This window comes from Colletotrichum acutatum (genome assembly GCF_030867785.1).
Source record: "Colletotrichum acutatum strain CBS 112980 chromosome Unknown BDZ83scaffold_19, whole genome shotgun sequence".
Taxonomy (NCBI): Eukaryota; Fungi; Ascomycota; class Sordariomycetes; order Glomerellales; family Glomerellaceae; genus Colletotrichum; species Colletotrichum acutatum.
In genome coordinates, this window is record NW_026849013.1 from 31070 (window position 1) to 53841 (window position 22772).

Below are 22772 nucleotides of genomic sequence, written 5' to 3' on the forward strand. Positions count from 1 at the left end.
CAGACTTGCTCGCTAGCTACTCCTTTTCTTTTGCTGGGGACCTTCATCTCACACCAAGACGAACTCTCTCCCAAGGAGAGAAGAAGTATTGGAGAGCGACCGAACAGTAGTCATGTCTGCCCCCATCGAAACAGTGCGCATATATCCCGTCCCCCGAAACAAGTCCAAACTTCATGCACATGTACCCTGTCGAGAGAACTGACACCCTCATCTCCTCCTAGAACAAGCTTACTTCCACGAGCGGGCCCGAATCGCCTACAACAGTTCGACCCCTGGATCTGTCCGACGACGAAGACATCCAGGAAACAGGTGTTCTCGGCGGTGAGGCTCCTACTACATCTCAGGCTACCACCAAGACCAACACCACCTCGTCCAACATGGCCTCCTCGACACCCGCCACCACCGAAGCGGCCCCACCAAAGCCCCCGAGACCCTCCGGCGAAACGCAGAAGACGGAGGACATCTTGAAGGAGGCCTTCCCCAGCATCGACATCTCCGTCATCAAGGCGGTCCTGAGAGCCAGCGGCGGAAAGATTGATCCGGCTTTCAATGCCCTTCTTGGTATGTGTCGCGTGACCCCCTGCGATTGCTCAAACCCGTCCATAAATCTCCCTTACTGACGGGGCCCCGATATAGAAATGACTGATCCCGATGCGGCCCAGCACGAGACAACCGACGAACAACCCCCTCCCCAGCCTCCCCGCCCCCAAGGCGGCGCGCAGCTGTCCCAGCTCGAAGCCGACGAGCTCTACGCGCGCCAGCTGGCGGAGCACTTTGACAACGTCGGCAGCTACGAAGCTAGAACCTCCAACCGGAGCCCCGGCGGTGGTGGCGGTCGTGTGAGGAGGCAGCAGACCGGCCTCGAGCCCAGACCGAACGCCGAGGACCGCGAACCCAACTTCTTTGACGATGAGTTGCCGGTGATTCAGGAGAAGCTCCGAAAGGGCTTCGTGGAGACGCAGGGCAAGGTCAACAGCTGGATCACCACAATGAAGAAGAGGTTTGACGAGGAGTTTGCCGACGAGGACGAATCCAGTCACCAGCGGCCGGGTCAAGGCCAGGGCCAGGGCCAGTATGGCGCCCGACGACCCGGCGAGTCGAGCCGCCGAAGCGGCGACTATGAGAGATACGATGCCGATCCTCAGGTGCTCAGCGACGACTTTGCTGGTATGAAGTTCACCGCCGACGGAAGTAAGTCCCGATGCCCCCTTTTCACTTTTACTAGACCCCACGATCTAACAACGGTAACTAGCCCCTCTCCGCGACAGCAACAGACCTCTGTCAAACCCTGACCTCTACAAACCCCCTCCACCCTCAAAGTCGCCCAAGCCCCACGATGGTCGCAAGGTGGCCTTCAGGGAAGGCGCCGAGGAGATTGACGTGTACGGCTCGTCGCCCAGACGCTCCGCCGAAGACCTGTCCGGTTCAAAGGCAAAGGCCAGTAAGTGGCAGCCCCTGTCGACGGTCGACCCGAACCCCATCAGCGACAACGACCCTTTCAGCCTGGGCGACAGCGAAGACGAGCGGGAGGCCAAGGAAAAGGCCGCGTCCACCAGCAAGGATACTACTACCAAGGACGCCGGCGCCAGCTCGGAGGACAGCGAGAGGCTCAAGAAGGCCGCCGCCGAGGCCATGGCGGATAGCCTCGTCGAGTCCAAGAGCGGTGAGACGGCTGGTGCTGACGCCAAGAAGAATTGAGATTTTGAACCTCAAGAGCGAGGCTTAACTGTGTGATCGGAGGAGGGAAGGGCGGCTTTTGCGTTGATACAATACTTTCATTTTCAGATATCCAAAAACCCCCCACGCCATGGCTTGAGCGACATGGCGAAGATAGCCTGGCAAACGGGGAAGTCTCGGGAGGCATGGCGAACCTGGGATTTTCATGATTCCCCCTTTCCATTTCACTAGGAAACGTACCTTTAGTAAGGACATCTAAATTGAAAGTATCCCGCATTTTCGTTGCTGTTGTTTCCAAGTTCCGCCCTCGTTATCGAAGAAATCCAGGATCATAATTCATGTTGTCGCTTAGGAACCAGGCCGGTTTGCCGACTTGGCGTTGGTGTGAGTTGGGAGTTGGAACACGTAGAAACAGGAAGGTCGCGCGGATCTTGCATAGAAAGAGGCGTGATGATGGATGTACGGGTGAGAAGACACCGAAGCACACGAAGCAAACGGGGATGGAATACCCGCAAAAGACCCTTGTATGGGCGATCGGCGCCTGACGTATTCGTACGTCGTGGATATGGCCGTCGTTCGCGATGCGGCAAGCAGCGGATGGGAATGGGGGCCGCGGCCTCTTCCCGCATGACCGCTTGCTAGGTTACCTAGGTTCAGGATGGCCCGCGGATGCAAAAATGTCAAGGTAAGGGAGCATGCAACAAAAGTAAGTAGTGCCCCGCCATGTTGCCGTCTCATTCCCGAACAGCCGTATCGTGATATACCCGATCCGTGGCGGTAGAAAGGCCCAGGCGTGTTGGCGAGTAGCGTTCTTCAATTGCAGGTTCTGGCTCACAGGCGAGATGCTTCAAAAGAGCCCCATGCCTAAGTTGACAGTATTTATGCTCCACGATGACCTCCGGAACCCCATCCCGTCCCCATCCTTGGGCTTTGATGGGCTCCATGGTAGTCTCCTGCTGATTGGCCTCTATATCCGACCAAAAAACAAGCATTTTGATTCGCAAGGGTTTACAACATATGTTGAGAAGCCCATCGATAATGGCGGAATGGGAATGGATCGAATCACCCGCTTTTTGGGTCATTGGACTCGCCAACAGTTTGTGAAGCGAAGCGAAAGGGCGAGAAGTACGGATAGCCGCTATGAGTTGGATGCCCCTCGCGGGTTGATATGCCCCGCACTAGGTACACTGATTGGATGAGGAGGTTCTGATGTGGTTTTTCTGCCCACCACTCCGGCTGGTTCCGTATTGATGCAGGTTGCTGGAGCTTCTGCTGCTGCAAGTCTGGGCTTGAAACATCCCAACTGGGTAGAACTGAGAGGGCCTTTTTCTTCGTACCCAAGACGATTCGGTGAAAGCCAGCAAGCTGAGGGAAGATAGCCAGAGTCGGTCATTTGAAATGGTACTTGGCGCCCTCAAGCAGTACCCCTCCCCTCAATGGCACATATCGGTGAAATTGGAAGCCCATTCAGCCGTATGAGGCTTCGCTACGGAGTAGACTGACACATTTCTTGAGAGGAGAGAGAGGATTGGGTAGAAACGGAGATGGATAGTATCGAATGGAAGATTTCGGATCCATGCAGCCTAAGAATGAACCTTATGCCACGAACCAACACAGGTATACGGAGTAGAGGAGATTGTGAATTTGTGCCGGGAAAGAAATAGAGGTAGGAAATTTCCAACGGCTCGACGCCCGGGTTTTTGGCAGTGTGCTGTTGTACCTCTCTCAGCCTTGTCCTTGGCACGTCGAGAGGAAAACGTGGTTCATATGCGAGCCGTCATTGGCCGGCAATCTGAAGACTTGGCTATGGGGGAAAGCGAATCAAGCGCTTGTGTGGGTGGGAGGGGGGCTCCACGGGTGTTCCTTGAGGCCATGTACATGTTGTCTGGTCCTCCATACATGTTGGCAACGTACTCTGTACTGCTAGTGACGACTGCGGCTATTGAAAAGTAGGAGGGGAGCTTTGGCAAAAAGGATACGGCCGTCGATAATTCCAGAAAGTCAGACCCCTCCTGGATCCACGCAGAAGCCACGAGAAATAGCACACGTGCTCGGTTTCTGTGATACTATACAACGCGAGACGCAATGCGTTGTTGAACTGCCACAAAGCGGGTACTTTGATGGTCCAGGTCGTCCGACTATTTTCTCGTTTCCGAGATGGCGCGAGAACTTGCCCGAGTAGGTAGGTACAAGCAGGAGATGTTCGCTTTGATCTTGACCCGGGCAGACAAGGTCGGAAGAGGGTAGAGGCACAGGGTATGCACATATGATAGGTAGGCGATAGGTTGTAGGCGAGATGTCCCTCGGGAGCTCATCGTAGGTTGACGCTGGAAGACTTTCCAAGCACGGCGAAACGGCACCGTACTGGTCATAAAACAGTCAGGGAGCCACACTTGATGCCTGCCATTTCTTGCCCAGTTGGATCTGAGTGGATGATTTTCGCAGCTCTTGCAGTTCTTGCAAGTGTAACGTCGTCTCCATTGTGCATTTACCTCAGGTAGTGAGGTAGGTACGCAAGGGTGGCACAGGAGTGACAAGAGAAAAGGTACCCCGCACCTCACCACTAGACAGGGGAGGGACTGATCGACGCTCTTGCTCTCTCGCGCACAGCAGACGCAGCACGGGCAAGAAAGACCAGACCCAACTTCCCAATGGAAGCACGTACCCAGGGCCGGCAGGTGGACCCACCTGCTGGCCCGTTGCTGGTGCTCCTCGGCCCTGCTATTGGACAGACCGATACCATGGTTGGCCAAGACCCCGGCCGGCACCCATTTGCATTTCACAACTTTGACTGCCAACTGCCTCTGCCACTACGGCCTGCCCTGCTAGCCCATCGTCTTGAGAGAGAGAAGTGAGGAAAGGCAGATACACACAGTACCTCCTGATCTGGACCCCTTCGAACTTAGCTTTTTAGAGTCGCATCTCACTTCTCATTCACCACTCCCCAAATCCAAAGTCTAGATCTGGGCTGCTGTCATTCTTACCGCCGCCGCCCTGCAAACCTCGACATACCGATGAGGTAGAGTTGCAGAACCATACAACTCACTCATCTGACCTGGCTTCGGTTTGCCTAATTCGACCTCACTCTCACACGACACCAACACAGACGTATACGCCACGGCTGCAACTTACAGCCACTTCAGACTTCACTATTCTCATCTAAAGGAGCATAGGTTGGAGCAATCACCGCTTAAACCTGCTATATTGGCCGGTAAGCATGAATGTCTCCCAACAATCAATCTCATGATCTGCTCCGGTTCGGCGCAAGTCTGTTTACTTTTGCCAATGCCTCCTTCTTCTCCGTTACACTCCAACCCACATCACCTCTTCTTCTACCCCTCGACCCATGCTTGACTGCTTCTTTTGCATAATCCCTATCACCATGGTCGACGATGCACTCGTTTCCTCTTATTCCCCAGTCAGAGTAGGAAACGGAGCCACCACCCTGGACGAGACGATGTTCTGGTCCCCGGCCGCGTCTCGTCTTCCTAACCTCACCCCCCGTCCAACCCGTAACTAGATCTTGTCCGGGGCCAGCTCAGACCTTGCTTTCCTCATCGGAGACAAAAAACGGGTGCGCCAACCGACACTGGCGCTGACATGGTATATTGTCATCCACTGGCGGCCAGTACCTGCAACCATTCATCGTTCTCCCTGCCCCCACGCAGTGTCTGGCATCAATAACTATTACCTACTTGTGGCACCTGTTCAGAGCAAACGCCTGACCATGTTCATGTTCTGAGAGCCGCCTGCGTTGTTGCCCCTCTTTCTTCAGGGCCTGGTTGTCACCGAGGCATGCCCGGGATAGCTTCAGAATACCCCCACCTACTACCCATCTTGCTCGCTATGACCTAGTTTCTTTACGGGTACTGCTTTTGGGTTCCTCATCCTCCTTCTGCGTACTCAATTTTTTCAGCCATAGCTACTTGATGGCCCTACTGACCAAGCGGTCATCTTATTGCACGAGGGATATCTCCTTATCGTCGCCCTCTTTAGTCTAGACATTCATATTCTAACTCCAGCAACAGCTTCGAATCCTTACCTCAACTTGGATCTTCGCTTGTCTGTGCCCGCTATTCTGGCCACCTTACGTGGCAGGATCCTATTTCGCTGATCGCCAAAAAAGGGTTTGGTCTTCTCAACTCGTCATCTCATCAGCTTGCGCCACTGGAGAGCATCCCACGTGCGGCTCTCTACATTAATCCGCAGCTCTTCAACACAACTCTGCTACGAGGCGACGTCACTCAGCATACCCTTGTGCGAGTGGCTACTTTGCTTGCCTGCCGCCGACGCATAACCACGTCCGCAGAGCCTCCTGCTGTCATCAGCTTTCTCCCTGCAGACATCCACTGTCAGCTTGCCACTACTGGAGGGCACGTAGACTGCTGTCTCTAACAACGATCACCTTTGGACACCGTGATCTCACGGGCGTCTGTCCATCATGTCAGTTTCTTGGCCCTAGCTAACTTCTATTTTGTTCTCACTGGCGAACTTGGGTTGACGTACCAACAGGAAATTCGGCAAGCAGATTCAGAAGCGTCAGCTTGAAGTTCCAGAGTATGCCGCTAGTTTTGTCAACTACAAGGCTCTCAAAAAGGTACGTTTCGTGGTCTGGCGGTTTCCTCTTCAGTCTCTGTCCCCCTTTTGTTACCCCATTTCCTGGCTTCTCTCCCGCATTGGGAAGAAGCTTGCATTGCGAACCACAAAGAGGAGGGAAAAAAAAACCACCCTCTAGGATTTAGTCAACTCAGTACCCAACACTGTCCCGTCAGGGGCAGGTGAATGGAGCGAGCCCCCATGGCAATAGCTAATCCTATCCGGCACTACCACTGACTTTCGCTGCTAGCTGATCAAGAAATTGTCGGCTACGCCCACGCTGAGCGCACAACATGACCCTCTCCGCTCCGCAATATCTATAGACTCCCAGGCTGCCCTTCAGGCCAACAAGGCCACGTTTTTCTTCCAGTTGGTATGTATCAAGCCATGGGTCGGTGCGATGAACTTCCCACCGTACTTACTGACTCTCGAACAGGAACGAGAGCTCGAAAAGGTCAACGCCTTTTACCTACAAAAGGAGGCAGAGGTATGCAATAATCTCTCTTGTCTAATCTGATGACTTTACCCTGTCAGAACTGACCCCCGCCTAGCTCAAGGTGCGACTGAAGACCCTTCTAGACAAGAAGAAGGTGTTGCAGTCTCGTAATGGTGTTTCCAGACGTTCAGCCAAGTTCACAACTCTCGAAGAGGGCTTCCAACAGTTTGCCAGCGACCTGAATAAGCTGCAGCAATTCGTTGAGATCAACGGAACTGCCTTCTCCAAGATCCTCAAAAAGTGGGACAAGACATCAAAGTCGAAAACCAAAGAACTCTACCTGTCCAGGGCAGTCGAGGTGCAGCCCTTCTTCAATGCCACCGTCATCAGCGAGCTGTCCGACCAGGCCACTACTAGTCTCCAAGAGCTGGGGGCTTGGGCAGAGGGTGACAATGTCAGCTTCGAGCCTCGCAGCGATCACATCGTGAGCAGCCAGCATCTGCTCGGAACCGACGAAGGTGATGCGGACACACTACTGCTCGACACGGTCATCTCAGGGAACCTCGAGGCGTTGAGAGATCTGCTGATCCGAATGCGGACGGCTGCTAGCTCATCCTCGGGCTCCGATATCTCTTTGATGGAGAGAGTGACGAGAACGTTCCTCGCCGCCATCCACGAAGCGCCTAAAGAGACTCTGCAGGCTCTACTCGACACAGGCTTGGTCGACATACAGTCGGAGGATGACATCAACGAACGTAATTGCCTGCATCAAGCCGCCATCTACGGGAACTCGTTTGTTCTTGAATACGGCCTGGCAAAAGGTGTTGCTGTCAGTCGTACCGATGTGTACGGCAGGGTCCCGCTGCATTATGCCAGTATGCATGGACGATTGGACATGCTCGATGCGCTGACTAGTGGTGAGATTCATAAGAGTACAGGTAGCATGGTTGCGTGATTGCTGACGTAGTCTTACAGCGGATACTTCAACGATAGATTTGATCGACCATGACAACTTTACCCCTCTGGTACACTCAATCATCCACGGCCATCTTCAGTGCGTCGAACGACTGCTGGCAAAGTCCGCTCGAATCGACCCTGTCTCTGATGCAGACCATGTACCGCTGAATCTTGCGTGCGAGCATGGTTCGTTGGCAATTGTGGAAATGCTCCTCCAGCATGGAGCACAGATCGTTCCCGACGCTGAAGGACTCTACCCCCAACATCTTGTGGCTCGGTCAGGCCAAAGGCCAGAGCTCCTACTTTTGCTCAAGAACTTCGGAGCAAATCTTGATCAGGTTGACAAGTTGTACGGATGGACGCCCCTGGTTCACGCCGCGAGCGAAGGTAATGTTCCCTGCCTCCAAGGATTATTGGACGTCGGAGCAGACCCCAACATCGTCGACGAAAAGGACCTGCCAGCAATGTATTACGCTGTATGGGAAGGCCACCTAGAATGCATGCAATTGCTTGCTCCTTACAACGCAAGAACGAAGGCAAGCCCCATGATCATGCAGCCCGGGTTGGGACCAATGATGAGCAGCGGGCCCGACCCGATGGCCCTCGACCCGGATGCCATCCCCGAACTTGAGCTGCCGCCGCCAATAATACCGTTGCGCCGGTACGGACATAATTTCTTGGACACCAAGACGGTCATCCAGATTAGTTTTGAGGAGAATGGGGACCAACCCCTCGTATTCTTCCACGACGGAAAGTACCCTGCCGCCCGTCTCACCATTTCGTCAAAGGTTTCCGATCTCATCCCGAAGAATATTATGCTGCCTTTCCAAGAAGATACCCGTATTGTTTCCTTTCAAATCGACAACCTGGAGTCATTTACACTTGATTTCGACGTATTCCCTACCTACGGCGCAAAGATCATTGCGAAGACGGTGGCCCTTCCCAATACCTTCAAGGCGCTGCTTAGTAGCTCTGGGAAGTGCTGTCTGCCCCTGTTCGATCCAAGGCTACGAGCGATTGGCCAGATCAGCTTCCACACGCAGGTCATCAAGCCGTTCAACGGCAAGCCACTCGAGATTACGGATTTCGAAACGTACTGGAAGGCGACAAGCCAATTCGACCGCAGTCCAAGCACGTTTGTGACTGGCTCGAGTTTGTCAGGCGACTTTGTCCAACTCTTCGTCCAGCACACCAGCGATGGTGTACCAGTCTTGTGGCCGAGATGGACGATACCATGTGGTGGAATTGACCTACCCATCTCAAGATTGACAATGGAGCAGTTCAACACGATTACGTCAAAGAGCTCTAGCAGAGCCGAACTGGCATCATTACCAACAAGGCCTCTGGACGCAATTGCAGACGTCCATCGGGTTCTTGCGACAGCGGGTATCCCTCTCAATGAGGCGCTGGCTCTGCTCCCGCATGGCATGCATGTCAACATCCAGATTTTGTACCCTTCACTGGACGAGGAGAGGTCACTGGGTCTGGGTCCATCGCTGGATTTGAATACATTCGTCGACTCTCTCCTCACCATTGTGTTTGACCACGCCCGCGCTCAGCGAGCCCAGTCGCTCGAGTCGGTTCGTTCTGTGGTGTTCAGCTCATATAACCCGAGCATGTGCACAGCACTCAACTGGAAGCAGCCAAACTTCCCCGTGTTCCTCTGCAACGATCTGGGACGGGAGGATGTCATGGCGCCGCCGGACATTATTCAGAGCCACGGCAGAAGATCTGCGTCAATCAAGGAGGTGGTTCGTGTTGCGCAAGGCAACAACTTTATGGGCTTGATTTGCTGCTCACGGCTTTTGGTACGTTTGGGCCCTTGAAGGATGACTGTAATATTCTTACTAACTGTACAACAGGAGATGGTCCCCGCCTTGGTGGACGCCATCAAGTCACACGGTCTTGCGTTGGTCACAGACAAGTCACTGGATCCGTCGTCGACAAATTCGCTGACCGACCCGTTCCCGCGATTGCCCAAGGGAGTGGACGGTGTCCTGAAAAGTCACGGCGTGTTGCGCTTCAACGAATCCATAGACGTGTAATAAATTGTTGTAATTACGTGTCAGTAAAAGTTAATAGACTTGTGCTTGCATCTTTTTTCAATCCCGATCAAACTCGATTTGTGGTAGCCCGACCTCTGGACAATCCTTCTTTTGCGCTCGCTGCATAATAGTTACGTCGTCATTCCAGCATAAGTCGTAAAGCTAACTCCTTCCGTCCCGTGGTATTCGTAGTAAAACAATAGAACAATACACATCCCCGCCGCCACGTAGCTACTTTTCTTTTCAAGTCATGATCCTTACGCGCCCTTGAAACCATACTTCAGCGCGGCCAACTCCTTTTCCGGATCGACGCTGCCCATGACCACCTTTGCGATCAGAACAACTAAGTACACTATAGCAGGCAGGTTCCCCAGCCCCACGTGGCCAAACGAAGCCTTGTCGCTCGACTTCGTCGCCAACCCCGCCAGGATGAGCATCCCACAGAGCCCGAGGTTGAGGTACGGCAGATACAGCTCCAAAGGACCCTTTTGCTCCTCGGCGAAGGAGAAGGAGCTCCGCCTGCGTCTCCTCTGCGTCGTTTGGACGGGCTGGTAGGACGACGGACCGCCGGAGACGGACGAGGTCGAGGACTCGAGCGAGGAGGCCGGGCTGGGGCGCGGGGTCTTTGGTCGGGACCAAGCGTCGAGCCAGGGGATTCCTGTCGCGCCTGGGGGTTGGGTGTGGAGGAGGTAGGCGGTCGAGAGGAGGGACGTCAAAGAGAGGAGAGAGGTGAGCGGGGCGGAGAGGCGGGCTAGGTTGAAGAGGTAGGGGATCGTTGTTAGGAGGGGGAGGGCGAGGAGGGCGGTTGCGAATTGGGCGTTGCGGGCTGCGTTGTCTTCTGCGAGGCGGCGGATGAGGGTTTCTTGTTCTAGGTTGGGGGTTGGGTGTCAGCTTTGATTTACAGACAGGTGGAAAGAGAAGGGGACTGGATGGGATGGATTAGGAATTAGGTATTTTGGTGTCTTTTGCGTCGTACCCTCTTCGTCCATGGCTTCTGGCTGGGAGTCTGCCGAGTCCTCGTCGGTGGGATAGTGGAAGGTGCGCCGCAGACGAGCGGCCGCGCCTCGAGGTTCTGCCATTTTGGTTTGAAGGGTTTCGTAAAATGCGCGATGGGCGGTAGCGGGTTGCTGGTGTTTGGTAATGGTGTCGTAGCTGGTAAAGGCGCAAACACCTGGTCTACGTGTTGACAAGTCTAGTCGATGAAGACAGATTTGTAGAAGCCTGGGTAGGTGGGCTACCTCAGGTAAAGGTGTTGAAAGGTGTGGATGGAGCTTACCTCTCGTAGAGGGGGGCCGTGACCGACCACTCAGCCTTATGACGCGCGACAGCTGGACAATGTGCGACAGGGGTCCTGGGTCTAGGGTCTGATTGGTTACTGTTTATCGATTGCTTTTTTTCTCTGCTTTCCAAATGCCCGCGCCAGGACCCCGGGAATTTTCTAGAGAGAGCTTTGGCCTGCCCACCGAGAGTCGAGACCGACCGACCGACCGAACTGACCGAACTTGCATGGCCTGATTCGGAGCATCCCGAGAATTTGACCTACCTAAGACCAAACGCCCCGGCACCACGAAATCCGAACCGACCACACTCACCGACGCGGCAGTCTCAATTTCATTCGAAGGACGCTTCCGATTTCACGGGGAGTTTTCTAATTTCCAGCATGTTCTCAAACACAGTCACCAGGAGGTTCGCCTCCTCGCTGCGCAGCGCCGCCACGAGGCAACGGCAACAGCCGCAGCAGCTCAGAGCGCAGGCTCAAAAGAGATGGGCGACCGCGGCGCCGAAGCCTGGGTCAGGACCGCTGATGGAGCGGCGCGCAGACCGAGAACTCCCAGGTAAACCTCTCGTCTCTCTTCCCCCCTTCCCCCTTCTCTCTTCCCATTGTCGTCCATCCACTGACCACCACAATTCTTCAAACAGACCTCAACCAAATCACCTTCCGCTGGTCCCGCACCCTGCCCCTCTTCGCCGCCGCAATCGCCCTCAGCAGCATCGCAATTTTCAACTACCAAAAGTCCTCCTCCCCCGTCATCGCCTCTACCCTCTACGCGCTGCGCACCTCCCCGAGAGCCCGCGAGTACCTCGGCGACGAGGTCCAGTTCAAGCACCAGATCCCCTGGATCGCCGGCGAGATGAACCAGCTCCACGGGCGCATCGACATCAGCTTCAGCGTCAAGGGATCCCGCAACGAGGCCGTCATGAAGTTTGCCAGCTTCCGGACGTCGCACAAGGGCCTGTTCGAGACGACCGAGTGGAGCTTGGAGACGCCCGACGGGCGCAAGATTGATCTGCTCGACGGGGCGGATCCATTCAAGGGTTCTATTCCGGGGGATGACTTGAGTGATGATGATCTTGAGGCTGTGGTGTCGGCGGCGGAGACGAGGGGGTTCAGGCAGAATATCAAGTGAGGGGAGACAAAGGGGCACCGTTGAATATACGGCAGCACTGAGGTCACCTCGAAGTTTCTTGAGGGGAATCGTCATCAAAAGCATGCATGGGGGCCAAGGTAGTTCAAGTCGTTTCGGTTGAAATTCGGGTCGAGCGAGATAATGACCCTAAAGCTATGCACCTCTCTTAGGGGTGTGATAAATGTACAACATGTATAGTACACAGACTTTCGTAAACAACAGTGGGGGAAAATAAGGGTGGACGATATCTATACAAGTGCCGGGAGTTCTTTCCTTTCCTTCTTCAGCACCAAGTGCCTCTCTCTGGCCTCCTGCAATCTCGCCTCGCCGTCCACGTTGGCCTCCAGCAGCTCCTTCAACTTGTCCTGTCTGTAAGGAAGCGCCGGCGCCTTCCTCTTGACGGCGTCCTGCAGCTTAACGATGCAATTCTTGGGGCCCGCGACTGCGCCCTTGACGAGCACGACGCCCAGCTCGTTGTCCACCTTGAGCACCGTCAGGTTCTGCACCGTGACGCGCTCGTTGCCCATGCGACCGGGCATCTTCTTGCCGGGCATGACTCTGGAACCGGAACCCTGCGAGGGACCGGTGGTACCGATGGTACGGTGGTTGAGCGAGTTACCGTGGGACGCCTCCTGACCCGCGAAGCCGTGGCGCTTCATACCACCGGCGAAGCCCATGCCGCGGCTGTTGGAGCGGACGTCGACGTACTGGCCCGTCTGGAACCAGTCCGGGAACAACTGGGCGCCGACGGGCAGCAGCCCTTCCTTGGTGCGGACCTTGAACTCGGCCAGGTGGCGCTTGGGCGCGATGCCCTTGGCCTCGTAGTAGCCCAGCATCGGCCTCTCGACGTTGCGCGGCTCCTTGGAGCCCGAGCCGATCTGGACGGCCCAGTAGCCGTTGTCCGGGCGGGTCTTGTTGGCGACGACCTGGACCTGGTCGAGCTGGAGGACGGTGCAGGGGACGCGCTTCTTGCCGTAGTAGATGGCCGTCATGCCCTTCTTGACGGCGAGGACGCCGGTGCGGAGGGGCGTCGTCTTTTCGCGGCGGGCGAGCGCGGCGGCGGGACCTGTGGTGAGGACGGGGAGGCCGGCGGTGGGTTGGTTGAAACGGGTGGGCTTGCTGCGCTTGGGCGCCGTGGACCAGCCGTACTTTACGCCGCGCTTCGCGGTGAAAGGGAGGAGCTGGAGGCGTGGGGCGATGACGGCCGAGGCATTGGCGGCGGCGGAGCAGGTGTTTGATATCGTTGTTGTCGTCGATCGAAGGAGCTGAAGGCAGCTCGAGGGCAGTCGGGGAGCCATGGTGGATGGCCGGGAGGTGGATTTGAGGGCGGATTGAGATGGTCTGGTGTGAGGTCGGCGATGGAATTTTTTGGAGTTGAGGTCGGATCTGAGTGCCTGGGGTGGAAATCTTGAAGTGGCCCGTGCACCTCCCTGAATTGCAATGGTCACTGAGCTTCCCGGGAGCTCATGCCAGGGTCTTTTCTCACTTTTTCAAAGAATGACTGTGCGATCAATCAGGATGCTCAAGTAAACAGTTGTTTTTCTCTATTTGAATGACGAATTCTTGAAGCGCAAAAATCAGCTCCATTCCGACGAACCTCATTCCCTACACCAAGGACACTGAATTGGGCCAAGATGGATAAAACACCCATCATCCATGCTTACAGACATCTTTACCGTGAGCTCCTACGAGCGGTCCAGTTCGCACCGCCGCACAGATATACCGTCCGCAACCAGCTGAGAGCATCCTTCCGCGATAAAGACGCGGTATGGGACCCGGAGGTTTCCAAAAGAACACTCTGGTTCATACAGGCGGCTCGCAGAGAGGCCGGTATCGAGCACAAGGTTCTCAAGAACCTTGTCCGCGTAGCGTGGGAGAGGCAGAATATGGATACGTGGAAGGTCAGCTATCGCAAGAAATCCGAATCTCGGGGCAAGGACGTGTAAGTTTTGCTTTTTATTACGTTGTGAGAGAGATGCGATTATTAACGTTGAATCATTTAGCATCCAAGAGGCCAACAACATGAAGGCCACAGTGTACAATCACTATGACATGACGATCAACATGCTGAATAAGTCGATGGGCATTCGACTGAGATGATGGTCTCGAGCAAGTCACGGTAGTTTTGGTCGAATTGTTACTCGCACGCCTGCACTGGTTGTCATCCACGAGTGCAACTTTACTCATCTCCGAGGCTCTCAAACGGTTCCACCTGGCTGTAAGCACAGGCATTGATAGAGACATCTCCGACCCAGGTTTGAGTCAATGGCCCATTTCAGCACGCCCAGGCGGGATCATCAGCCCAGATACCACGCATCGAGGCTTGTTGTGGTGCCAGGGTGGAAAGACGGCAGGCAGAGGACGGAACGGAACATGATAGGCCCGAGACGTCGCGATGCAGCAGGTATTCTCATATCCGAGGGTAAGTCATTGGAGGAAACTGGCGTTGGGGAGAGAAACGATCGCTGGTGCGACCATTCGCCAGGCGGGCGATCTGCAGATGCGCGGGGTCAGCAAGTGAAACGGCTCACCTGTGGTTGGCTAGCACGTTTGGCTACGTGAGGGTTGGAGCAGACATCTACCTAAGCTGTTGATGGTTGCATGGTCGATAATTTGCTGGCGAAGCGCTGCTGGCGCCCGCTTGTATGTTGGTTCTTGCTGTTTCTGAGCTCATTATTACTCGCCTCTTGCGGATCGCTGCTTCAGTGTTTCGCTGAATGAGGCCAGAGATCTTGAGACAGTGTCACTCAACAGAGAAAACTGTCGAAAGGTTGATGAGGGCCATATGAGTACCTAGATAGATGACTGCACCTCTCGGAGACAATGACGTTTTGTCGTCAATGGCGGGCGTTCTGCCCCAAATGTTGAGAAGTGAGCGAGTACCTAGGTAGGTAGTGAGGTGCCAGACCTTCACGGACTGAGCTGAGGGCTGAGGGGGGAGAGTTGAGGCGAACCCCCGTGTACACCCCCCGTGTCGGAGCCAAGAGTCTCGGCCGCCAGGGCGGTGGTGGTCGGCCCTTTGCCGGTACGGGGAGATATATAAAAAGAGTGGCTCCCTTGGGGATCTGTTTTTGAGTACCAAAAATACCCAATTCGGAAACAATATGGCTCGCCCCGTGAAACCGACCCGCTGTTGTCGTAAGGTGGTCGACCGAGTTGTCTGTTTGGACAAGTACGATGTCCCCAAAGCTCGGGTGAGAAAACACTCAGTGACACTCGAGATAGCCCACCAGGGAGAAATGGGAGAGGCGTCACTGGCAGTCTGGCTTGTGACGGTGGATCCTTGAGATGGCAAGACTGGCCAATCTGGGCTGATTGGTGTTACCGGGAGGAACAAATGAGAAGCGCAGAATCGTTGGAGATCCAACGGGGCCCTGGTCCCGTTTCAGTGGACCCAGGCACTAAGGTAAAGGTATCTGCTGCGTGCTGCTGCTGCTGCTGCTGCTGCTGCTGCTACGAAGTGAGGTGCGTCCTGGAGATACCAATCAGCAATGGTACGACTGGTCGCTCAGCGGGGCCGAAGGGGGGCCTCCCAGGTGCGGAAAGGATGCAGCTTTCCGCACCACGAACTGCCCTGGTCCTGCAGCTCTGGAGTGGTCGTCGGTTTGAAGGTACCTCCTGATACAACCATCGCAGAGTCGGAACCTCACCCGGTCACTTCAAGTTGAGGTAAGAAGGGGAAGATGAGGGGGGACCAGGTGCTGGACTGGGCTTGCCATGAGGTCAGGGAAAGGCAAGGTTGGGTGCTGTATTACCTTAGTTGTGGCCGTAATCGTACCTTTAACTAAGTACTTAGCTGAGGTGCCCCTACGAATGCAAGAGTCTGTGATGCGGATGTATCTTTCTACTCCGTAGATTCCCACTGCCGACCCCGCAATCCGAGTTACCTCTGAAGTATCCGTAGTTCACGCCTACCTTGCTCTTCGACGCTTCTTCCCTTCTTCTCTCTTTCATCTTAACCCGCAAATCTCTCATGGTTAGCGGGCACAACAGCGCCAATTCCCGGGGGTTCAGCTCTCGATTCCCCAGATTGCCTTAGACGGCTCTTTTCACATCTCTGACCGCTCGACTCGTCATCAACATCATCGTCTCTGTTTCCCTGGTGCTTCTCGCCGTCTATCCTCTTAACTTCGCGACCCCGTCACCTCCCTCTGTTTGTCGCCCGTCCACACCACCACAACTCCACCTGCTGCGCGGTCTGGATGGACCAAAACCCCAACTGGCAAAGGGCCGTATCACGACCGCGCTGAAGACCTTGATCTCTCCCCACGAGATCGCCGTCCGAAGGCGCTGCCATCTAGTCACTGCTAGAAGCATGCCAGCGACAGAAGCCGAATATCACCAAATACACCATGTTCCGGCCCGCCAACCGACTGCGATCATGCCTCGAGCTCAGGAAGAGCGCCCGCAGAGGCTGGTCAAGCGCTACCGCACCGAGATCGCCGCCAGTACGTCGAGCATGTTCTCGACTGTCCTCGCCTTTCCCCTCGATAGCGTGAAAACGCGAATGCAGACCTACAGATACGAAGGCTTCCTCGACTGTGTGAAGCATACATACCGCACCGAGAAGTTGAGAGGCTTCTTTCGGGGTAAGGAGTCCCCCCTTTCCCTCTGTCCCTCTTCCTCCACCTCCCTTGTACACGCGACCCCTCATCTCGCCTCAAGTCATGATCCCGTCGACTAACCTTCTTTTGCCCCTCACTAGGTGTCCTTGCCCCGATGGCCAGTATCACACTCGTCCGAACCATGTCCTTTTCGATTTACCAACGCGCCAAACACAATTACTCGGGCTGGGTTAAGAACGCCTTGGGATTCGATGTGCTGCAACATGTGAATCAGAAAGGCACATATCCAAATCTGTACTCTATTGCCTGTTTTGGAGCCGCCGGCGCCACTGCCGGCTCATGCATCACGCTTCTCGCCTGCCCTTTTGAGCTGACCAAGCTCAGCGCGCAGGTGGCTGTCTTGTTGTCGGACCAGCAAAAGCTCAAGGAAGCGAATTGCCGCGCCACCAATGGACATCAGGTTGCAGCAAGCTACCAAAACAAGGGCACTTTCAAGACCATGCGCAACATTGTCCGTCATAGGGGTGCCTTGGGGCTTTACACTGGCTTCAACTTGCACTTGTGTAAGTCTGCCCAGGCGTACAACCCCATCAGAACCCTCAGCTGACCATTCCAGTACGAGATACTTTGGGTACGGCCATTTACTTTATGGTCTACGAGAGCGGAAAGCAGCTCGGAACAACTTTTGGTGGTGACCACCCGACGACTAACAAGTTTGCGGTTGTCATCTCTGGAGGCATGTGCGGGATAGTATCCTGGGCAATGATATGTATGTGCTTCTGGTGCAAAAGAACCTCGGGTAAGTGACGCTAATACTCTGGCAGACCCCATTGACTCGGCAAAGAGTATCTACCAGCGAAACTCTCTCTTGTACTCGAAAGGGCAACAGGTCGAGCCGCCCCCGAAGATTGAATTTTTCAAACGAAATATGTATCGCGGACTGGGGGTATCAATGGGTCGCTCATGCGTCGTCAACGCCATCTTTTTCTCTGCCTTCGAATTCACGAAGAAGCATCTCAACTCCCTGGACGACAACTAAGGAATGGTGATTTGCATGAACTATCTGCTAGCTGTGAATATCACAGTTGAACAAGCGCATACATAATGGTCGATGGCGTTTTGACTCGGTGGTTAATGTAAACCACCGAGCGTATTTGGGACAAATGGAATGACAGCAAGGACAGGAACCAAGTTGTAGTTTGGATTCGACTGCAATCAAATGACAAGTTATCGAAAAAAAAAAAAAAAAAAGACTTTGATGCTCCGTTTGGTGACCTCAGGCAGTCCAATATGCGGCATGCGATGGCTTTTCATGCCTTTGACATCGGCGCGCCTTAAGCAAATGAGGGTCTAGACGCATGCTCTTGTAAAGTTTCGATTGAAACAACCTCGGTTTACCCTTTTGGACCTCCCTGGCTCAGCCTCTTGACGATTCCTTCGTACCTACCTGACGGGCGCTTAATCTCGGTGTATGGTTTTAGACAAGGTAGGCAATTAAGCATGCCTAAGCTCGCGCACCTGGCTGAAGATCGGTGGGCCCGTGCATCAGCACCCCGCCACTATCATCACGTGCCGATAGTACCTCGCAGGAATGCGAGTTGCGACCCGACCTCTTTTGGGCCTTCCTGCGTCTGCGTCTTCACCGGGCACTACTCTGCCTCAACCAGCCCTGGCGTCTCCGTCGTGACTTGTGACCTTTTGCTTCCACGCATTTAGCATCCAAGCACCACCGTCCGCGCGCCCTTATCCGAGTGCATCGAGCTCTTTCCTGCCGCAACTGCTTTTGACGAGTCGCATATTTCCAAGTCTCCGCTGACTGGAAATTGGAACTTTCCTTCTTGTCTACCGCTCTGCGTGATCACTGCTTTTCTTCGTGCGCAGCAAGTACCTGCTTGCTGACGTCGACGCCTTCGGGAAGAAGGTGCAACTTTGCAGACGCGCCTTCCTGGCCTGACGTCCTTGACTTGGAACACCACCCCGTCTCCGTGTTGGCTCTGGTGCGAGACAACGATTGTCATCCTTCTCACTAACTGTCGTTTTCCATCATTTTTCTTTTCTTTTCCCGAGGGACAGCATTAGACGGCACTTGGTCTTCGAACCACCATGGTAAGCTGATAACAAAGGAGGAACATCAGACATGGGGAGAGAGAAGAAACCACACCCCGGCCCGGGTACCACGGCCAAGGACCGCCATCGCAAGGCTGGCAAGATCAATAAAGCGATTGACCGAAGCCAACCGCTGCCGCCAGGACTCGTCGCCGCGAAGCCGGTCACTGTGGTCAGCAACAGCAAACACCAGTCATATTTCGAGTTCATCGAGAACAAAGACAAGAAGAAGCCTTTGCTCTTCCAGGTATGCCGCGCCGAGGCGGTTCCCACGACACTTGTCGTCCACCGGACTAACCAACACTGCGCCAGATTACAACGAATAAAACCCCGCCTCCCGGGATGAGGCATATCCCCCTTGGCAATCCTGAACTGACCGAACGATGCAAGGACATCTCGAGAGAGACGGGGGCCTCGGTCTACATTGTGGTAAGACGATGACGAAAACTAGCAGCCGTTGGAGACGATTATTGACCAGTTGTGATCTAGACCATGGCCAAGAACAACGCCTCGGACTTGAGCCAACAAATACACCGCGTCGGACACCATATTCGCGAGTATATCGTGGACAGGGCGCTAGAGGAATTAGGACTGGACAGTGTCAACGAGCCGGAACTCATAGGTCAAGGCGACGCTCAGGTTGAGAAGATTCCCGAGAAACAAAACGACATCGACAAGCAGGCAGACGCCGCCCTACGAGAGCTATTCCCTCGCATTCCGAATACCGATAGGCAGCAGATCATCGATCATGCCTTCCAGAAGGTTCGTGATGCCGTGAGGTTTACGGATGAAATGAGTAGGTGTTGACGAATTACTACAGGGAACAAAGTTCAAAGGCGACCTAGTCGTAGGGCTCCAGCAGGAACTATCACTGTCGCGGCGAGTGCAGCTTGCCGTCCTGGCACACATTCGGCATAACCATACCAGATATGACCAGCTTCTTAGGGAGACAACCTGGCACAATGCCAGGCGAGTGACAGAGCAGCTCTGTCTTGACTTTCTCGTCAAGTGGCGAGGCGACGACGAGAATGGCCGCGACCAGCTTGACGAAATTCTTCGCGAGGTAGTGGTTCTCTCCGATGATTCTGACGAGGAGGACTCGGACGAGGAGCCTGATTCCGACTCGTCAGAGGTACTCATCACCAGGTCCAACAACATTGGCAGATTGTCGACACCGGCCGTAGCCCAGAACGTCGCTAACCGCGATAAGCGCTTGTCGACAGCGATACCATCGCATCCAGGATCTCCGATGCTTATTGCCACGCCCGGGATGTCCAGGAGGGCTTACAAAAAGGCACGCAGACGGGCCAAGCATCGTGAGCGTAACTTCAGTCGTTATGAGGCTGCTGCAAACGCTGCCTGGGATAACGCCAGACAGCGGCAGCGCGGGCCTGATGATCGCATGAACCAGGCGGGCAGCTCCGTTAGTCACGGAGCGCATCAACAGGGTCCGCCTGTTGAATTCATCGAGAACAGAGCCCCCATGGAGCATATCAATCATGCGGGTTCGCAGATGAGGCTGCCTCCTGCACCCCCCAACCACGCAGGTGCCCGCGCTCGAGAGAGCCACCAGCTGCAAGATTTCCTCCACCCTTCCATTGAGCCAAGATCCCCTGACGGCGTGAGATCACCATCACGCTATTCCCGTGGCGTGGTGGAATTCACAGACCGAAGAGGTGACGAGCTATACCCGCGTCTGAACTCCCCTCCCCGTGGCCCACTGGTACGAGAGGAGCGCTATGTCCATCAAGCCCCCCCCATTCACCAAAGTCATCCCATCCATGCGAGACCTTTGCGTGATGGCCAGGACGTTGTTCCGCCGCCTGAATCATTATATCGCAATGTGCCACAGGATTCCCATCGGCCACTTGTGTATCAGCAGCCCGTGCGAGACCATGGCCCTTCCCGACCTCAGATTTACGCTGACAGAACCATCCACCGAGAAAACAACCTGAGACGACGTCAAGGCAGTGTTCCAGGAGAGAGAGCCAATCCCATTATGATTGAGGATCACAATGTTCACCAAGGTACAGTCGTTCTTGGCACAGGCGAAAGCGTCCGGGACAGATTTGGCCCCAATGCTGAGATTCTCGCTGTCCATCGCCCTGGACGTGATCGTGGCCATCGTGGCCCGGATTCACAACGTTTCAATTCAATGGATGAAGGCTTCATTCGCTTGCGGGAGAACAATATTGATCAGCGGAACGGATTGGTAGAGGAGGGCTTCCTCCGGCTTAGAGAGCGCCCTGTCGTCGATCCCAGACATTCTGCATGTGGCATTGATGGACGTTCTCGTCTCGATGACCACCGGGCTACACACCAGCCACAGCCTTACCGACCAGCTGAACCTTCAGGGCAAGCTATCTACGTTAGGCGCGTGGAGAGACCGCCGCGAGCTGATGTATCCTATCCGGCGCACAGCTATGAACGTGTGGAAGCGGTCAGAAATGACAGCCTTGCTCAGCGCGGAGTCCCGTCGCCCACGTACGGCGGAGCGTAAGTCAAGTACCAAGAGCACTCGAAATCTAGCAACTAACCCAGTTCACGCATAGGCAATATGAGCATCAGCAACATCATCCGATGCAGGGAGCGTACGGTGTTCCCGTCCATCGACACGCCATGCCGGCCCAGCAGCTTGATGGTCCGTTCAGGTCCGACAGATATCGGCCATCACCACCTCGCGCACCGCCGCGCCAGTGGCCGCGCGCCAATGACGACGTGATCGTGCTTGAGTAGGTGATGGCTGTGCGGAGTAGATTTCCAACACTTACCATAAGTGGAATGGTTATGCAAGCATGTGTGAAAAGGAACGGGGACGGCAGCATGTATATGGAGTACAGGGATTACAAGCATCTGTCCACGAAGGTTTTGGGTTTTGAGGATCGTCGTGGACGGACGGGCAAGGTATAAGTCTTTTTATGTTATGGGACGGAAGGGGTTAGTTGGTCATTCAATGACAGCTTGGGGAGGATGCATGGAAGGAGTTGTTAGAAATGATACCCATGGTCGATGAGCTAAAACTGCTCTCGTCTGCGTCTTGGTGAAGGACTACGGATGGGACGACCCCGTTCGAATGAGAACATGTTAAAGAACCACATTGCCTTCATCACACAGTGAGCACCGGTACATAAGTTTATGATTTCGCTGGTCTAATCTGACTACGAAGCATTACCCTGCACTACGAATGCCACGCACATAACAGCTCGGTCCATAATTGCAGTCGGTCACAACGCTTCGCTGTCCTGCGCGTACACAGGCTTGGTGTGGTAGAAGTTTTGCCATGATGTTGAGGATATCCATGGGGTCTGCGGCAGACAACGACCAGCCGATCACGCCATCATAGAGAATGATGTCGGTACGAAGAACAAATCATCACAACTTCCTCTTCCAGGCTCTATGAAAATCTTTGAAATACTGTCAAAGGGGGTGGTGACACTTGTTGTTGCTTGCCTCTTGAACCGATTTGACTAGGTACCCTGAGCATCCAGTCTGGCAAACCACTCCATTAACCGCTCCTGTACTTGCGAAAGGAAGGGTGAGCTTAGGAATGCAACGCCCAGTCAGCTCTTCCTCCAGACCGTCTACGATAGCACAAACCAAAAAGAGTTCACCCCCCCCCCCCCCCCGGTGCTGAACTGGGGGCCTACATCTCTTGGTGCTCATGCTGGGATTCGAACTCGGGTGCTCGCTAAGCCTGTCGTCTAGTAGGCTGGTTGGCGTATCATTGATTGTTGACCATGAACCATTCCACCACCCAGCCAGTTTGATCTGACCCGTCGACCTAGACGGGCGCCTGCTGGCTGGTGACTGGGATGGAGTTGAGGGGGTATATATAAGATGCTCCGGGAAGGTAGGAGCCTTGGGGGATAGAGAGGGGGTTATGTGAATATTTAGTTCGGAATACGGAGGCGATTAGCTATGGAATTTCTAAGGGATATTTACCGAGCCTCCGTTCCTGGATTGAATAGATGTATTATATTCC

At 54.6% G+C, this 22772-nt stretch overlaps 8 protein-coding genes across 8 annotated transcripts; 6 read left to right on the forward strand and 2 right to left on the reverse strand.

The window, feature by feature from the left end:
* Positions 1–112: 112 nt before the first annotated feature.
* On the forward strand, positions 113–1698 carry BDZ83DRAFT_749372 (uncharacterized protein; the record flags this gene model as incomplete). The annotated part of the gene is made up of 4 exons (XM_060513757.1): positions 113–133; positions 222–561; positions 637–1191; positions 1253–1698. The coding sequence occupies 4 exons, from the start codon at positions 113–115 to the stop codon at positions 1696–1698; spliced, it is 1362 nt and encodes a 453-aa protein (XP_060368135.1).
* Positions 1699–6118: 4420 nt separating this feature from the next.
* On the forward strand, positions 6119–9711 carry BDZ83DRAFT_749373 (ankyrin repeat protein nuc-2; the record flags this gene model as incomplete). Its single annotated transcript, XM_060513758.1, has 7 exons — positions 6119–6124; positions 6203–6274; positions 6524–6646; positions 6710–6760; positions 6825–7626; positions 7685–9474; positions 9529–9711. 7 exons carry the CDS (start codon positions 6119–6121, stop codon positions 9709–9711), a joined length of 3027 nt encoding a protein of 1008 aa, XP_060368136.1.
* A 19-nt stretch (positions 9712–9730) lies between these two features.
* BDZ83DRAFT_148778 (uncharacterized protein) lies at positions 9731–11133 on the reverse strand. The gene is made up of 3 exons (XM_060501313.1): positions 10988–11133; positions 10688–10882; positions 9731–10579 (listed from the first exon to the last, which is right to left on the reverse strand). The coding sequence occupies exons 2-3, from the start codon at positions 10788–10790 to the stop codon at positions 9969–9971; spliced, it is 714 nt and encodes a 237-aa protein (XP_060368137.1). The 5' UTR covers positions 10791–10882; positions 10988–11133; the 3' UTR covers positions 9731–9968.
* Positions 11134–11371: 238 nt separating this feature from the next.
* BDZ83DRAFT_571114 (cytochrome oxidase complex assembly protein 1-domain-containing protein) lies at positions 11372–12119 on the forward strand (the record flags this gene model as incomplete). The annotated part of the gene is made up of 2 exons (XM_060504378.1): positions 11372–11546; positions 11632–12119. 2 exons carry the CDS (start codon positions 11372–11374, stop codon positions 12117–12119), a joined length of 663 nt encoding a protein of 220 aa, XP_060368138.1.
* Positions 12120–12367: 248 nt separating this feature from the next.
* Positions 12368–13417, reverse strand: BDZ83DRAFT_717234 (50S ribosomal protein L3; the record flags this gene model as incomplete). Its single annotated transcript, XM_060511923.1, has 1 exon — positions 12368–13417. The coding sequence occupies one exon, from the start codon at positions 13415–13417 to the stop codon at positions 12368–12370; it is 1050 nt and encodes a 349-aa protein (XP_060368139.1).
* Positions 13418–13753: 336 nt separating this feature from the next.
* BDZ83DRAFT_749377 (uncharacterized protein) lies at positions 13754–14219 on the forward strand (the record flags this gene model as incomplete). Its single annotated transcript, XM_060513759.1, has 2 exons — positions 13754–14061; positions 14123–14219. The coding sequence occupies 2 exons, from the start codon at positions 13754–13756 to the stop codon at positions 14217–14219; spliced, it is 405 nt and encodes a 134-aa protein (XP_060368140.1).
* Positions 14220–16500: 2281 nt separating this feature from the next.
* BDZ83DRAFT_571131 (mitochondrial carrier domain-containing protein) lies at positions 16501–17723 on the forward strand (the record flags this gene model as incomplete). Its single annotated transcript, XM_060504380.1, has 4 exons — positions 16501–16708; positions 16825–17247; positions 17301–17453; positions 17509–17723. The coding sequence occupies 4 exons, from the start codon at positions 16501–16503 to the stop codon at positions 17721–17723; spliced, it is 999 nt and encodes a 332-aa protein (XP_060368141.1).
* A 610-nt stretch (positions 17724–18333) lies between these two features.
* BDZ83DRAFT_148888 (uncharacterized protein) lies at positions 18334–21327 on the forward strand. Its single transcript, XM_060501314.1, has 4 exons — positions 18334–19037; positions 19103–19219; positions 19280–19552; positions 19611–21327. The coding sequence occupies exons 1-4, from the start codon at positions 18822–18824 to the stop codon at positions 21288–21290; spliced, it is 2286 nt and encodes a 761-aa protein (XP_060368142.1). The 5' UTR covers positions 18334–18821; the 3' UTR covers positions 21291–21327.
* Positions 21328–22772: the final 1445 nt, after the last annotated feature.